Source organism: Muscardinus avellanarius, assembly GCF_963383645.1.
Source record: "Muscardinus avellanarius genome assembly, chromosome: 9".
In the NCBI taxonomy this organism is placed as follows: domain Eukaryota; kingdom Metazoa; phylum Chordata; class Mammalia; order Rodentia; family Gliridae; genus Muscardinus; species Muscardinus avellanarius.
Window position 1 is genome coordinate 83,378,090 of NC_137795.1, and position 15,966 is coordinate 83,394,055.

At 34.4% G+C, this 15,966-nt stretch overlaps 1 protein-coding gene across 1 annotated transcript in view; it reads right to left on the bottom strand.

Moving 5' to 3' along the window:
* Positions 1-1,465: 1,465 nt before the first annotated feature.
* The window catches only part of SLC13A1 (solute carrier family 13 member 1), a gene marked incomplete at both ends in the record, with an annotated part of 98,779 nt that continues 84,278 nt past the window's right edge, over positions 1,466-15,966 (bottom strand). Inside the window, 5 exons of the mRNA XM_080701336.1 lie at positions 1,466-1,603; positions 3,282-3,419; positions 4,825-4,986; positions 9,530-9,639; positions 11,444-11,550. Of these exons, the coding sequence (XP_080557462.1) occupies positions 1,466-1,603; positions 3,282-3,419; positions 4,825-4,986; positions 9,530-9,639; positions 11,444-11,550 (655 nt within the window). The remainder of the gene's footprint in view (positions 1,604-3,281; positions 3,420-4,824; positions 4,987-9,529; positions 9,640-11,443; positions 11,551-15,966) is intronic.

Genomic DNA, 15,966 nt, shown 5'->3' on the forward strand with positions numbered 1-15,966 from the left:
ATTTTATTTTTAGCATGAGAATTCTGTGGCCTAACATCTCCACTTTTCCTAGCTGTACAACATTTTTTTATTATATTTTGTTTTAATTTTTTTTTGGGGGGTGGTACTGGGGTTCCTGGAAGCCCTTTTATCTCCAGGCTACACTCCCAGACCTATTTTTACATTTTTATTTGGAAAGAGGGTCTCCGAAGCCAGAGCGCGGGGCTGGCTTGGAACCTGCGGAATCCTCCTGTCTCCGCCTCCCAAACACGGGGATTACAAGCTTGCGCCACCACGCCCGGCTATTTTGTTTTAATTTAATTTGATTTATTTAAACAAATTAAAATTTGGTTTTATGTTTTTAGTTTAATTAGTTTAATGCCAATAAGACCACAATCTTTTTCAAGTTCTCTTTTGTTGTTTGTTTACATGTTTAGGCTTTCTTTTGTTTCTTTCAGTTTGTAAATGATTTACTTCTCACATTATCAAATATGTCAAGCTTCATTTTTATTCTTTATTTTCCTTCCGGTATTTCATTTCAATTTTGATATAATAGAGCTATATAACTGTTTTCTATTTCTATATACACAGTGATAACTCATTTAAATTCCTATGTTTCTTTTCTTTACATATGATATGTTTCTAAAATAAGATAAACCTTAAGCAAAGTTGTAGTTTATGTGCATAAATGTGTTAATAGTTTTATAATGCTTATCTTCCTTTTCTACTCTACTGTGCCAATACTACAAGTCATAATGGGCATATCCATAGTTATCCAAAATGCATTTTCAGTATCGAGACAATAAAAGTATTAAAATATTAATCTACTGATGGAGTTAAGTAGAAATTAATTCTTATATGTGAGTTTTCTGTTATCAATGGATTTAGCCTATAATTTTAGAATGGTGTACTATTTCAATCTCGTTTTTATGAAACATATATTAAGCATAATCCTGGATTTTTAAGGTGAGGAAATGCACATTCCATTTGGAGTAAACTTTTCTCTGCATACCAGATGACTGGTTTTTTGGTTTTCAGCAAATTCCTTTGAAAAATACTATAGAGATGATTTATCCAAATACCCCTTTGACTTGTATAAATTTTAGTTTCATAGGAAGTTCCTGAAATAATAAATTGATGTTTGAAACCTTACACTGAACTCCACCTGTAAGATAATGTAAATGGCCTAATGATCTCTTTGAAGTTAAACTATAAATTATTCCTCTGATGAAGCAAGATGCAGACCATCCATATGAAAGTTTCCTCATTGAGCTTCTTGATGAAGACATGTCTACACTCTTTGGTTCCATCACAAAAGAAATATGCATTCCACATTCTGACAGCAGGATGTGAATGTTCTCTCTCTGGAACTGCAGAGGCTGTACTATGCTTGATTTTAATGTGTTACTAGGCCCATGCTGTCCTTACAGTGAATTCTTGATGGCTTCCCAAAGTCACTGTGAAAAAGCCAGAACTTTTGTGCTTGTCATGGCATGGTTTCATTACCAACTGTAGGAGCCCAAGAAGGATAGTTGTAGAGATCAAACATGGGTTCAATCCAGGTGAACATGCCCAGCATCACCACAGCCACACCCAAAATATTAATACCGAGTCCAGCTTTCACCTAGGACAAGAAGGGGACAGATGTCAGTCTCCCAGACAGAAAACCTACAGGAGATTTAAGACACTGCTGCTGAAAGCCTTATAGATTCACATGCATTCTGAATGATTAATACCAATTGCTATTTCTTTAAACAAAGGGGTCTTTTTCCATTTGTGTCAAAAGAAAATCTGTCCACAACTAAACATTATTTTGGTAGAGAGTGTCAGGTAGCTTTTTCTTAGAAATATTCCTAAATCATACTGATTAGGGAAAAATCCCCTTAAAAATCTGACCTTGCGTGATAAATTGAAATTGTAGTTTTGTGATTTTATATTTCAGTTAATAAGGTTTAGGATACCAGATGGTAACTGTATCCTTCATATTCTCTTATTATTATTAGTTAAATCTTTAATATTCTCAAGCTGAAATTTTGTAATGCTACCTGTATCCATTTTTAGTGACTAGCTCTTACATCATAATTTTGGAGTCTATTAAACAATTTCAATAATCTCCATTAAAATAAGGGCTGCCAAACTTCCGCTTCTGATCTGTTTTTGTTAGCACACTTTCATTGAACAACGACTATGCACATTTGTTTACATATTGTCTTTAGCTCCTTTCATGATATAATAGTGGAATGGAGCTTTTCTAAAAGAGACCATCTGATTCTTGGATGCTTAAATATTAACTACCTGGACCTTTATATTATGTTTGCTGACTACTGAATTCCCTGCATAAAACATAATGCCACAAAACAATGATTATTATAGAGGTCTTCCTATCTGTCCATGCAAGACATTTATTCCAAAATCCTAGTTTTATTCATTTCAGCACACACATAGGGCATTGCATATATTATATTAACACATCTTATTTACCAAAGGATATTACATGACTTCTGCATAGAAAGATTTCCAGAATTTTTATGTGTTAGGGAATCAGGGAGAGCAATCAGGGTGGAAGGAAGGAAGCTGGGACTTATCTTGGAAATACATTTACAAAGTAAGCTCACCAAACTGACTTGGGTTATAGCCTTGCTTGTATTTGTTTGAAAGTTGATATTGAAAACTGGATTACGACTAGAATATTCCCAAGTAAGTCCTTAACTCCCACTACTTTTCCATTTGGCAAAAATGTGCATGTGCTATCACTTAAATTTTCCATTATTACTTGTTTATGATTTGGGTGCCAGTATTAAGATCTGAATAAGTAAGGTGCCTTTTCACCAGTCAGGATCTGAGCCCTAAGTCTTATTCAAGAACAAATGGTATAGCATAGATATTTGTGATGGCAAACCACAGCACTATTTCACTGGTGAATTTCATTAGCTCTATTTCTTCTTTTTATCTGAGTCGGGGTGAATCCTGCCTTGACATGTGAAGTTGAGGCTGCTATGTTGAGCAACGTTATGTTTATCTCTTTTCTCTAGACCAGTATTAATGCATTAGCTATCTCAGTATTTGGGACTCTAAGTTCTAAGGATGTGTTCACTTCTGGTTATCTGGCTGTCACTATTGTAAATGATCATAATTCTATGACCAGTCATGCACACACACTTTTAAAAACAGAACTCTGGTCACTCTTTTCCTGATGGCTGAGTAGTGTGTAAATGTAGAGCTTATTCAAGAAACCACACACACACACACACACACACACACAATGTATATTGGATGAGACCATAATCTTTTAGCTAACTCACCATATCTGTGACTTTTAGGTGTCCATATGAAAAAACAATAGCATTGGGTGGATTTGATACTGGTAGAAGGAATGCAAATGAGGTACACAGAGTAGAAGGCAGCAAAATATGAAGAGGGTTCACATGAATGGCTTCAGCCTATAGTAAACAATAAGAAAGAGTCAAAGTAAAATTTGAAGGGTAGGCATCAAACATCGAAATGAACCAACTAATTATAATAAACTTTCCCATAAGCAGGTTGAAACCTATGACATAAAATTATACACATTATTGAAATTTATAAAGCATCTCTTCCCATTTTTGTTTCCATGGTTACTGTCACCTACTTAAATATTATATTCTGGTTCATTTAGAAAAATAAAGTATCATTTATACCAGAAACTAAATAAAAACAGCAATATCTTATTACCATTTAGTGTTAGGTGCTGTGCTAATTATTTATATATACATGTATTTACACATAATATATTATACAATACAAAATGTAACATATAGGCTGCATTTTTATGATGATGTTTATTAGATGGCTACTATAACCTCAACAGATGAAAACACTAAGGCCCAGAGAGGCTAAAGGAATTTGTCCAAACAAGCAAGCAGCTGGTGTGCCAGAGAACTTAGTTAAACTTTCAGGTCCCCCTGGCTCCAGAGCTTCTAATTATACCACTTCATTGCTTCTATGACAAAGTAACTTAAAATTTGCTTAGGGATCATTACAGAAGATAAGTTATTACTATTATTAATCCATCATATAATTTCTAACTGCTCTATCTTGAGAAATTAAAAAGAAAAATACCAAAATATCTTGCTAAAAATTGTTTGCCAACAGTTTACATTTTCTGTTTTGAAGCAGCAACTCAAGATCCTCACATCATATGTCCTTTGAAGTGGTAGCAGAACAATTCTAGAAAGACAACATTCTTTCCTTTTTCTTTAAAAAAAAGACAATCCTTCTTAAAGTGTCTTTCTTTCACCAAATTTGTCCATGACAATAGAAAAACATTTTATTTAAAGCTGTTTCTTGTAATTGCTAGTTAAATTGGAAGAAGATAGTCTTTCCTTTTCTTTCCTAGCAAAATCACTTCTTGTTTTAATTCTCCTCTACATATTAATGAACTGTGTCGAAGATATCTACACATCAGCAGTAAGCTAAGCTTCTCATTCATCTTAAAATCACTTATATGGAACTTCTAAGAAATATAGAAATGATACTCTGGAGGGCAAAGCATCAGTGCTCGAGATCTAAATATGAAAGTTTCCAAGAAACATTGAGTCCCAAGTCTTCCAGCTGGAATGGATCTAGAATGACTCATTTATTTGAAGATGAAAAACATCAAACCAAATAAAAACAAAACAAATGTGGTCAGAGAAAATTAATAGTTTACTTAAGATTATGATCCTTTGATGAGGAAAATATTACTGTTGTGTCAAGGTCATAAGAAAGTATTGGTACTCTGTGAAGTATTTACAGGATACCCATTCAAAGTCCAAAAATACTACTTTTTGGATGAAGAGAACATTGATGGGGTAATGAAATACTCACCAGTGGAGCTAATATTGGAAACATGATGGTAATGGTGGCTGGGTTGCTGGCTACCTCTGTTAAAGATGTGACCATCAAAGAAGATATCAGAATTATTAGCCAAACTGGCAATGAACCTAGAGGAGATAATTTATTTCCTATCCACCTAGATAGTCCTGACACCTAGAAAACAAATTTGCAATATTTGTTATTCATTGAGAATTTATTGTAATTAGAGACAATTTAAACATATAAAAGCTTTATCTGCTCTGAGAACTCAGTTTCTAAAATATCAATTTTCCTTTTTTTCTGGTATGGTAGATGTATATGGTTTCAATATGGAGGAGTTACCAGTCTCATTTAAATATTATCAGTATGCCATAGAAAAATTAAACTGTCTTTGCATTACTTTCATTTAAACTTTAATTTTATATAATTAATATAAGTGAATATTTAATAACTTCTGTGATATTATGAGGCATTAAGAGAAAAAAAATCAGCCTTCCTGGTATAATTCTCCCTACTGCTAAGTTGTGTTACATAGAGGTAATAATTTTCAACTATTATTAACTATTAATAGCTACATCTAGGTATTACTATAGTTATCTTATAAAATAATATTCTAATTTTATGTGTTATTTTCAATTTTCACACACAGACATTATTTACTGGCTTTCTAATAGGTTACATGAGGATTTAATTTTCTTACACTATCTACCATATCCTCATTTACTGTCTTTCATTTCCCTACACTCCACATATCAACAATTTTGGTTAAATTTATATTTAATGTTTACCAATATGATTATATAAATATTATTCCTAGTTGAGCTACATAACAGTCTATGAATATAGTTATTTTCTTTATTTTACTTTTTTTTGTTTTCCCAGGAAATAAATGCTTAATTCTTTTGTTTGCTTAGTTTTCTAAGTACCTGTCATTAATTTATCACTCACTCCCCAATAAAAATGGAAAACTTCCCCACAAATAAACAAATTTATCTGGTAATAGGGATTTTTTTCTCATGTTCCCTCATAGAGATATTTATTCTGTAATATTCCCTCCTCCTGATCCATCTGGACTAAATGTTCTTTAAATTTAGTCAACTATTGTATTGAAACCTCTGTTCCTGTGAATTATATTCTCCTCTCCTTTTTATGAGATTCTTTTTTTATTTACTCTCTTTGTTGGGAAAACGCATCCTTCTATAACTTCCTGAGAATTGGTATATGGAAGGGTTGTATATCTGAAAACCATGCTATTTTCTTTTGATATTGTTTTGGTATTAGTTTATATTTATATCATTTTGATATTTTGATTCAGCATTTGTAAAATTTTATATTTGAAATAATTGTCACTCAGTTGTCACTCAGCAGTTTTAAGTTATTAATCCATTTCTTGTGGCTTCCTTTTGTTTTAGTCAACTGGATCACATGCTGATCATTGATTCATTGTTACATAATCTGAAAAATGAGTTGCATTCAGACTAGCAAGTGTGTTTTTCTGTGTTTCTCCACTAAATGGAAGATAAAGGCCACCTTTTCTGAGATAATTTCAATGAATTACAGCATATATAAAATCATATGCTTTTGACCAGCTAGGATTGGCATCAAAAAAGCTTTATTTATAAGCAGTAAACCCTCAATTCAAAAGTTGGCACAACCATCACAGATATGGGGACTATGTATCATTTGTGTGCATATATATATATATATATATATATATATATATATATATATATTTGTTTAGGACTTTCAGATGGGGAAAGCATACTATTTGAGTCACATTAACATAAATTCACCCTAGAATGTATATGCTTTAAGAATGTATATGTTTTTATTTATGTCTGATTAGATGTGAAAAAGGTTATACCACATGTTGCTCCCTTCACTAAAGACCATGGGGATCATGTCTTCATTCCCAGGATTCCAAAGTTCTACATGCAGTGCTTTGGTATTGGATTCTCAGTACCTCCCTCAGTCTAAAATATTTAAGTATTAATTTCTGAAGGTAGAATTTCCTGGGTTCAATCACCAGGATAAAAATAAATAAATAAATAAATAAATAAATAAATAAATAAATAAATAAATAAATTGGAGCTTGTGAGAAATAAATTATGTTAAAACAAATCTAGCAGCATTTAAAAGTAGTAATTGCAATAACTGCTGTCTCACGATTTACACCTAGAAGTGTTATCTGGCTCAGGATATTTGACAGACTAGTTACCATTAGAAACAAATGTATGATTTACTTTATGATGTGAGACTATAATATACCAATAATTGCACAAAATATAAAAATGAATTATCTCCAAATCTTGTGTAAGATCAGCCTCTAGGGGCATATTGGCCACAGACTTATTAAGTCTATAGCTAAAGTCTGTCCATCCATATCAGCATAGGATTATTCTGAGTATTCTTGCAGAGATTGGATTCTGGATGTTAGGATTTTTTATAATAAACTAAACCTTCACCCATGGTTTCCCTAATTCCTCCCTGAAGAGATCTTGGTGCATCAGACTAAATCCACACCTTTTTCCTTTCTCCTATTTTTTTGTTTGAGAGTCTGGTCTATGCTTTCAAAGTAATTTTGAGTTTCTAGGTTCCAGTCTAGACAGATATTCTAAGAAGGCGAGATGGGCCGGCTTCCTTCAGTGCGAGCCTTCTGATCCTGACTTCCTCGCAGTTAAAATAAACAGACATAGGAATGGAAATTATTCTCAGAATTCAGATCTTATTACTGCTGAGGTAGTGGAAAATTGGAAACATATAATTGTCTTATCTATCATTTCTAAATGAGTAATCTATCAGGCAAGCCATATCTAGGCCTAAAATACTTTCATAAAAGATATTCAGAATTGAGCCAGTTTCCAAGACTTTCAGTAACTATATCCTCTTGTTAAAAGATCAGTATCAAAATAATATGCAAAAATTGTAGCCGGGCGTGGTGGTGCATGCTTGTAATCCCCGCTCTTGGGAGGCAGAGACAGGAGGATCCCGCAGGTTCGAAGCCAGCCACGCGCGCTGGCTTAGGAGACCCTGTTTCCAAATTAAAATGTAAAAATAGGTCTGACAGTGTAGCCTGGAGGTAGAAGGGCTTCCAGGAACCCCAATACCACCAAAAAAAAAAAAAAAATACTATGCAAAAATTGGCAAAAAGAATCTTAGAAGCAAAGAGTAGTCTCTAAGTCTCTTAGGAAGAGAGAGAGAGAAGAGAAAACCATTTTGGGGAGGAAGTATAAAAATGTAACCTAGAAGCCAAAGGTCTTGACACAACACCTCTCTCTCTGTTCTTGTCAATCTGATGATGGAGCAGCTATAACCTTTGAGTATTACACAAAAGTCTTTGAAATAAAAAAAAATGGAAGGGAAACCTCAGCAAAGCTATAATGGAAGGATAGGAGAGGAAGAAGGCTGATGCTGATCAATGGAGGAGCTTCATTCGAATATGTGTAAAAGTATGAATATAGTATTGTTAACCTGGACATTCATTGTAGGGGGGAAAGGGCTACCATTGCCATTTTAAATATGTTCCACATGAAAATAAAAAAAAATTAAGATATGTGTTTTTGTTTGTAGAGTTTTTTTTTTCTTTTTGCAGAAGGTAATATTGAGACAAAGGCATTCTACTTCCATGCTACATCCCAAGCTCTATTTTATTTTTTATTTCAAAACAGGATCTCAATAGGTTTCAGAGAGGCTCACTGTTTCTAAAGGTGGCCGCAAAACTGTGATCTTTCTGTCTCAGAATATCAAGTACTGGAAATCCAGGTTTACATCACCAATGAGAGCTTTTTAATTATTGTAAAAGATTTTCATGGCACATTCAGAGACGATGCTTGATGCTTCTCTTACAAATAAACTGCAGTAACCGGCATGATTAGGGCCTCCCTAACCCACTATGTTATGTTAGCTGAATACATAACTACAGTCTACCTTCCTCATGATGTTTTTATTTCTTCCTAAGATAGGACATATTATAATATTAGACAGGGTTACTTGAAATTCTATCCAGACTTTAGTCAGTAGAAATTTATCAAGTACATTTAACACTAACATTATTTCTTATTTTCCTCTTTTTGTTTTTATTTTTATGGTGCTGGTAATTGAACCCAGTGGCAGTCTACCTCTGAGCTACACCCACACCCCTATTTTATTATTTTTATTTTGAAACAGGGTCTTGCTAGGTTAACGAGAGTCTTACTACTTTCTGAGACTGTCCTCGAACCTACGATCTTCCTGTCTCAGCTTCTCCAGTACTGGGATGACAGATGTACGCCACCAGACCTACCTCTCATTCTCTTTTTTTGACAACAGTAGGACAATGATATATTGAAATACAAGAGCCTTTCGAATCCATCATGAAATGAGGTAAAAGTACAAACAAAAAATCTATTCTTTTAGGAATCACTTTACATACTATCTTATGTTTTTTTTCTTACTATGCTAGTTTTCTAATACTAATTTGTGGGTTGAATTTTTTAATTTTCTTTGCTTGATTTCTTTTGACAAGCCAGAAAACCATAAAAGTGTTCTATGCTTTCAGCCTGTACAAATTCCTGAACTCTGACCTTGTCTTATCCTTGTGGTATACTCACTGCACACCTATTAAAATCTGCATCATTAAGTGACTGAACCATTGAATATGCCAAAGGTTTAAATGTCTCTGCCTTCTTCTTTTAAGCAATCTTGTTAATTGCTAAGTATCTTACATACAGTGCATTACCTCACAGCCATCTGCCAGGGCAAACCCTCCACCAACAAGAATGGCTATATCCCAGGGCATGAATGACTGGAATTCTTTCCAAGTAATCATTGCAGAGTAATCAAAAGCAACTGCAAAATGAAAGTCCTTCAGTTAAATATCAATCTAAAATATGACAATATAACAAATCAATATCTTAAATAGCCACAAATATATGAACATTAATCAATATCCTAATAGTCATCTCATAGGAAGTTTGTAATATTCTTATATTGTGTGTGTGTGTGTATGTGTGCTGTGGATCAAACACAGAGGCATTCTACTTCCCAGTTATGCCCATAGCCTTGTTTTTATTTTTATTTTTAATTTGGAAACCGGGTCTCACTAAGTTGCTGAGGCAGATCTGTGATACTCCTGTCTCAGCCTCCCAAATACTAGACTTAGAGGTGTGTTCTACCACATTCAGCTATGTTGTTTTGAAAGAAAAGATTTGATTTGGACTTGGTCCACATATCCTGGATAGTGCATGCTATTATATAAAAAAGACAATTCTATATCTTGGAAAAATCTTTTAGATCATATTTTGAAATGTATGTATACAAGTTCTAACACTGTCATTTATAGTGTTATTCTTTCATTCCACTCCTGCCAGTAACGAAGCACATTGAAACAAATATTTCTTTCTTATATAAAATATTTGTAGCATTTCATTAAATCTAATGATATCAATGTAACATTTTAATTATTAGTCACTTATATTTTATTATTTTTGAATTGTTCAAACCTGTGATCCTCCTGTCTCAGTCCCCCAAGTACTGGGATTACAGGTGTGTGCCATCGTGCCCAGCTTTTATTTGATCATCTTAAAATAAAGTCTGAATGAAGAAGGAAAGGAGTTAAAGAATGAGGGAAGAGAGAAAGGTGGATAGGGCCAAGTCTCCATCTCAGAGAAGAACTCAGAAGTAGAAACCAGAAAAGCTAAACTTAACCATTGGTTCCTTGGAACTTATCAATGCTGGGTTTGGGGCTTTGACTGCAACAGTTGAGTCTTCATGGTCTTATAGTAATAAATCTCTTTAACATATATGGAGATATTCTAATCTCAAGTGAAGGACAAAAGGCATTTCATTCTACCTCTGATGCATTCATCACTTATGAATGGTGATTATAGGATTAAGGAAGGCCAACCCCAGTGCACAAATCCCAGTCCCATCCCAGGAAAAAAACAACAAAGGAAAACCAAAATTAAACCCAAATTCCACAACCCTACTAGTTCTTGACTACTAAAAACTATCTGTTTCACACTACAGAAAGCATGCTGTGTCGGTATGAAACAATGACATGAATGAACCTTATTTTAAGGTTGAAGTAGGCGTACGTATGTGGGGGAGTAATGTGCTCATGCAAATACGCACGCTTCTCCGTCCATGTTTATAAATAGAATGAAGTCTCCCGCTGAATTTTTTTTCTTTCAGTTGTGACCCTGGGTTATGGGCATGTGGTACTGATGTTCCTTTCCTCCAGAACTGTGAGCAGGCAGTAAATGTTCTTTCTCTTAAAAGTCACATCACCTTTTTAGATGTTCAACATTTACTACCAAGAGCTCATTAGGAAGCAGTGACTTCCAAGGTCTTGTTTCTCTGCTTGCTCATAGTAAGTTTAACTCTGATTATGGCAGGGGAAGCAGGTTTATCACAGGTCAGTAGCGGAGTCGTAACCATTGTGCAGTACATCTACCTTTTGCAAAGTAAGGTGATCCATCTTGAAGGTAAAGGATACGTGCTGGCTGAATATGGGGTATAATGTGCAAACAGGGTGTGTTAAGCCAGGGTTTTGTCAGCATGGGCATTCCTCCTGTTCTAAGTACTAAATGAAACTGATGAGATTTATTTTCTTTTTGATCACATTCAATCAGAGTTATAAATGATACTCTACCAGTTTCTCCTGTAGGTGTAGTTTTATTTAATATCTTTGCTGGTATTAGAAAGAAAAGGAGTCCTATCAGTAAGGCAACAGTGGAATCTGTAGCAAAACCAGGGTACCTGAAAAAAAGAAAAAAAAATATGTACATTAAAAATGAAACTAAGGTCTCTGGTCTAATGTCCAAGTCTTTGATCCATCTTGAATTGACTCTTGTACAGGGTGAGGAAGTAAGATTTATTTCCATTTTTCTGCCTATGGTTAGCCAGTTTTGCCAACACAATTTGTTGAACAGGTTATATTTTTTTCCAGTGTATCTTTTTTGTCTTTTTGTCAAAAATAAATTGGCTGTAAGTGTGTGGATTTATTTCTGAGTCTTCTATTCTGCTCCGTTGGTCTATATATCTGTTTTTGTGCCAGTATCGTGATGTTTTTATTACTAAGGCTTTGTAGTATAGTTTAAAGTCAGGTGATGTGATTCCTCCTGCATGGTTTTTGTTCCTGAGAATGTCTTTGGTTATTCTGGTATTTTTGTTGTTCAAAATGAACTTAAGGACTGATTTTTCTGTCTGTGAGGAAGGAAAATGGATGGAACTGGAGGACATTATGCTAAGTGAACTTAGTCAGTTACAAAAATAAGAAATTGGATGCTTTCCCTAATATGTGAAAGCTAGGGAGAAAATGGGTCATAGGAGGAACTCTAGATGAAGAAGGAGATACTATAGATGAGCAAATAAGGCGACCTAACTGAATGGATGGGAGGGGGAAGAGGGAAATTCTCTAATGCACATGATGTACTTTAACAAACATATTAATGTCAATCACCAAGCCAAACATGAGAAGGAGGATGGGAAGGGAATGGGGTAGAAATTGTGTAGGAACTAATTGCGTGATGTGTGCATATATGTCTCCACCATCTTGCATCCCATTAAGATGTATGACTACGATGCACCAATTAAAAATTAAAAAAGAAACAAAAAGTGGCATTAAGGCTGTACATGAGTTAAAACACCAATTGGTTAAGCTAATAGCATGTCAGTGATAGTGGGAGTATAGTTATTTACTTTGGATAATATCCTCTAAAAATCTTTGGATTTTCAGTTAAAAGACATAATTTACTAGAATCAATTCTCTCAAACCACATTCCTGTTGTTCTCATATATTTTCCTCATTTTTAATAACACATACACAGGTACTGGCATACTGGTTCAACAAGACCAATTTCCCTTTTAGGTAAGCTTGCATATTTGTTAAACAATTTCTTCTTTGAATTATTTCTTTTAATGATAATGGCAGGGAATTGAGGCTGAAACAATTGTTGTAGTAGTTAAACCTCGTATAACTGATTTTTAACATCCTCCTATTGAATTGTGGCAAGGGATGATGTTGCTAGAGCCCTGCCAAACTCTTCCATAAACTGTGAAAAGGAATTGATCTGTTTTCTAAGATATAACACCTGCTTCTGCAGGTATAAGTCCTCGCCATGTCATAGAAATGAAATCAACCCATTTAATGCCTTGCAGTCTGTGAAAATCAATCAAGAATATTAATTTTGGGGATGGCTTATGAGATGCTCATAAGTGATCACTATACAAATTAAGAGTGATTCAGGAACAGATGGGGTCCTAGAATCACCAAGCCATTCCAGCAAAGGGTTCCCAGAAGCCTCAACAGTTAAGAATTACCTGGAGACCAGATATAAATGGAAAAGGCGTAAATAATTAGAAAACAGTTTTAGGAGATAGCAGTATTAACTAAGTGCAGTTTTGTAGCCTGCAAAGAAGTACATATGTTGAATGGATTATTAGTCTGTCTTGTAACTCAGTAATGTTTCTTGATACAGGAATTTCTCAGCTTTTGTAATTTACTCGAAAAATCTGAATAATCAGAGAAATGCATTATCTTTCTCAACCCAACAATTTTTAAAAGCAGTTTACTTGCCAGGTGTGGTGGCGCACGCTTGTAATCCCCGCACTTGGGAGGCAGAGACAGGAGGATCGCGCAGGTTCGAAGCCAGCCATGCGCGCTGGCTTAGGAGACCCTGTTTCCAAATAAAAATGTAAAAATAGGTCTGGGAGTGTAGCCCGGAGGCAGAAGGGCTTCCAGGAACCCCAATACCAACAACAACAACAACAACAAAAAAGCAGTTTACTTTGCTTAAATAGGGACTTGTTTCCTTTCCTTATTGCCTAAAAACCTGCAATAGCATAATTTATTCTACCAACTTGACCAATAATTAAAATTTTTCTTTTTCTTTATTATTTTATATTGGTTGAATTATTGCCAGCTTGGGCAAGGCATCATGTAACTGTATTTTGTTTTATATGAAAAGACACATTGAATTCAGTCCAGATTTCAGCAGATGGAATGAAACCATTAGGCGGTAGCTATAAATCTTAATACATCATACTAGCTCTAGAAATTCTAAATGCTTAAAACCTCTATGTAACAAGTATTTTCTGCAAATTATCTACTTTAAATAAAACAAAGGCGTAAATATTGAATGATGTATTTTTTAAAGACTTAAAGCTATTATTATAACTTATTTTTAGCTAACTTTGAAGAAGAATGTTTTAGTATTTTAAAACATTAGGCTTATGCAGATTTTATTTGTTGTGGGTCCGTCAATTAGGTTTATGTTTCACAGCCCCTCAAAACCTTTGTTCCCATTTCCATTGTTTTCTCTCTCAATGCCAGGTGACATGAGCACCTGCCCATAACAAATACACTGATTTCCAGTTACAAACAAAGCATCTCCTGAATTATGTGATCTTCCCATATGGTTTCTCCAGATTATATTGAATTCCATGTTGGAGTTTTTGCCTGTTTTTTTTTTATTATTATTATCTGTTGTCTGATTTTGTTTAGTCCCTACATACTCGTGCTTAGAAAAAGATTTTTCATGTCTTGGATGGTAGGAGTTGGGTTATAAAAGGGAGAATTATTATTTTTGTTGATCTAGATTCTATTGTAAAACTGTAAAGCACTGATCAACTAATAGATAGTAACCTGCTTTGAATAATTAGATGATACTGTTTGTTTAGATCTCTCAAGATGAAGTTTTTACTCCTAAGGGAAGCAAAACATTTATAAAGTTGAAGCAGATTCTCTTTTTAAATATATTTCTATTTGTGCGTTGTAGTCTCACGTCATGATGTAGTTTAGAGTGATATGGACCTACGGCCAGATAGAACTTGGTGAGCTTCCCTCTGGCTCCCTCCCCACTCCCTTCTCTTCCAGATATTAAGATTGGCATTGATATTCTCACATATATACACAATGTCAATGTAAGTGTCTCCTTCATCAATTTTCCTCCCCCTGCTCCCCTAGACCACCTCTGCCGCTGGAGTTTCTCCTCCATTATCTATTGTCCTTATGGTATCCTAACTACTTCCTAGCTTCTGAATATGAGAGAAAATATATGACTCTTCACTTTCTGGGACTGGCTAATCGCTCTTAAAAGAATGTTCTCCAGGTCTATCTATTTTTCTACAGATGACATAATTTTGTTCTTTGTTGCTGAGCAGAATTCCATTGTGCTTATATCCCATAAATTTGTAATACATTCATCTGCTGATGGACACCTAGGTTGGTTCCATAATTTTGAAGCCAATCTTTTAAAAATTGCTATCACATTGCATAGCTTAGCTTGTACAGTGATTAGAAATTTTGATTCGGACTTTGCACCTCCTAAAATATTGACAGTGACTAAAAACAGAAGCTCCAATTCAGGGAGGGAAGAGTTTCTTTAGCTTTTGTGGCCAGAATCCATCTGACTCTAACAATTTTGGTTTCTGTTCCAAACTATAAAGATTCTTGCTAGAGAATGTAAGGCAGGAAGTCCAAGGCAGAAGTCTGTTGAATTTAGGAATTAGAATATTTCAGTGAAAGATCGGGAGCACAAAGCTCAAAACCAAATTATTTATATTGACATGTAGGATGGCTCTTAATTTAGAAAATTTTGCTGCGATCTTCCCTCTTGCTTGATATGACTCAGCAATGACTGCTGGCACAGAAGACATCGAGATTTAAAATTAACTCTAGTTGCCTTCCAGCATTAACATCTAAAATCAGTCTTATTTAGGAACTTCTTATCTATGAAATGGTGGCTGGGCTGAATTTTTAGTGAATTTATTCTACCTGAAGAAAATGTACATAAAGGGAAAGAAAGACAAGAAATTGAACATAATAAATAGGCCTTTATAGAATTAAAAAATAAGTTTGTAAAAAATTAGAACATGAATTTATGTCAGATTATTAAGAGGCACTGGATGACATTATTTGCATATATTTGTTATAACACATAACAAACCCCCCCCTTTTTTTTTTCTTTTTGGTAATGAGGATTGAACCCAGGAGCATTTTACCTCCAAGCCAAACACCTAGATCTTTCTATTTATTATTATTATTTTTTAAAATAGGATCTCACTTAGTTGTTGAGGCTGGCCTTTAACCTGCAATTTTTCTGTCTCAGTCTCCCAAATACTGGGATTTCACATGTACACCATCATGCTGGTCTATGACAAACATTTACATAG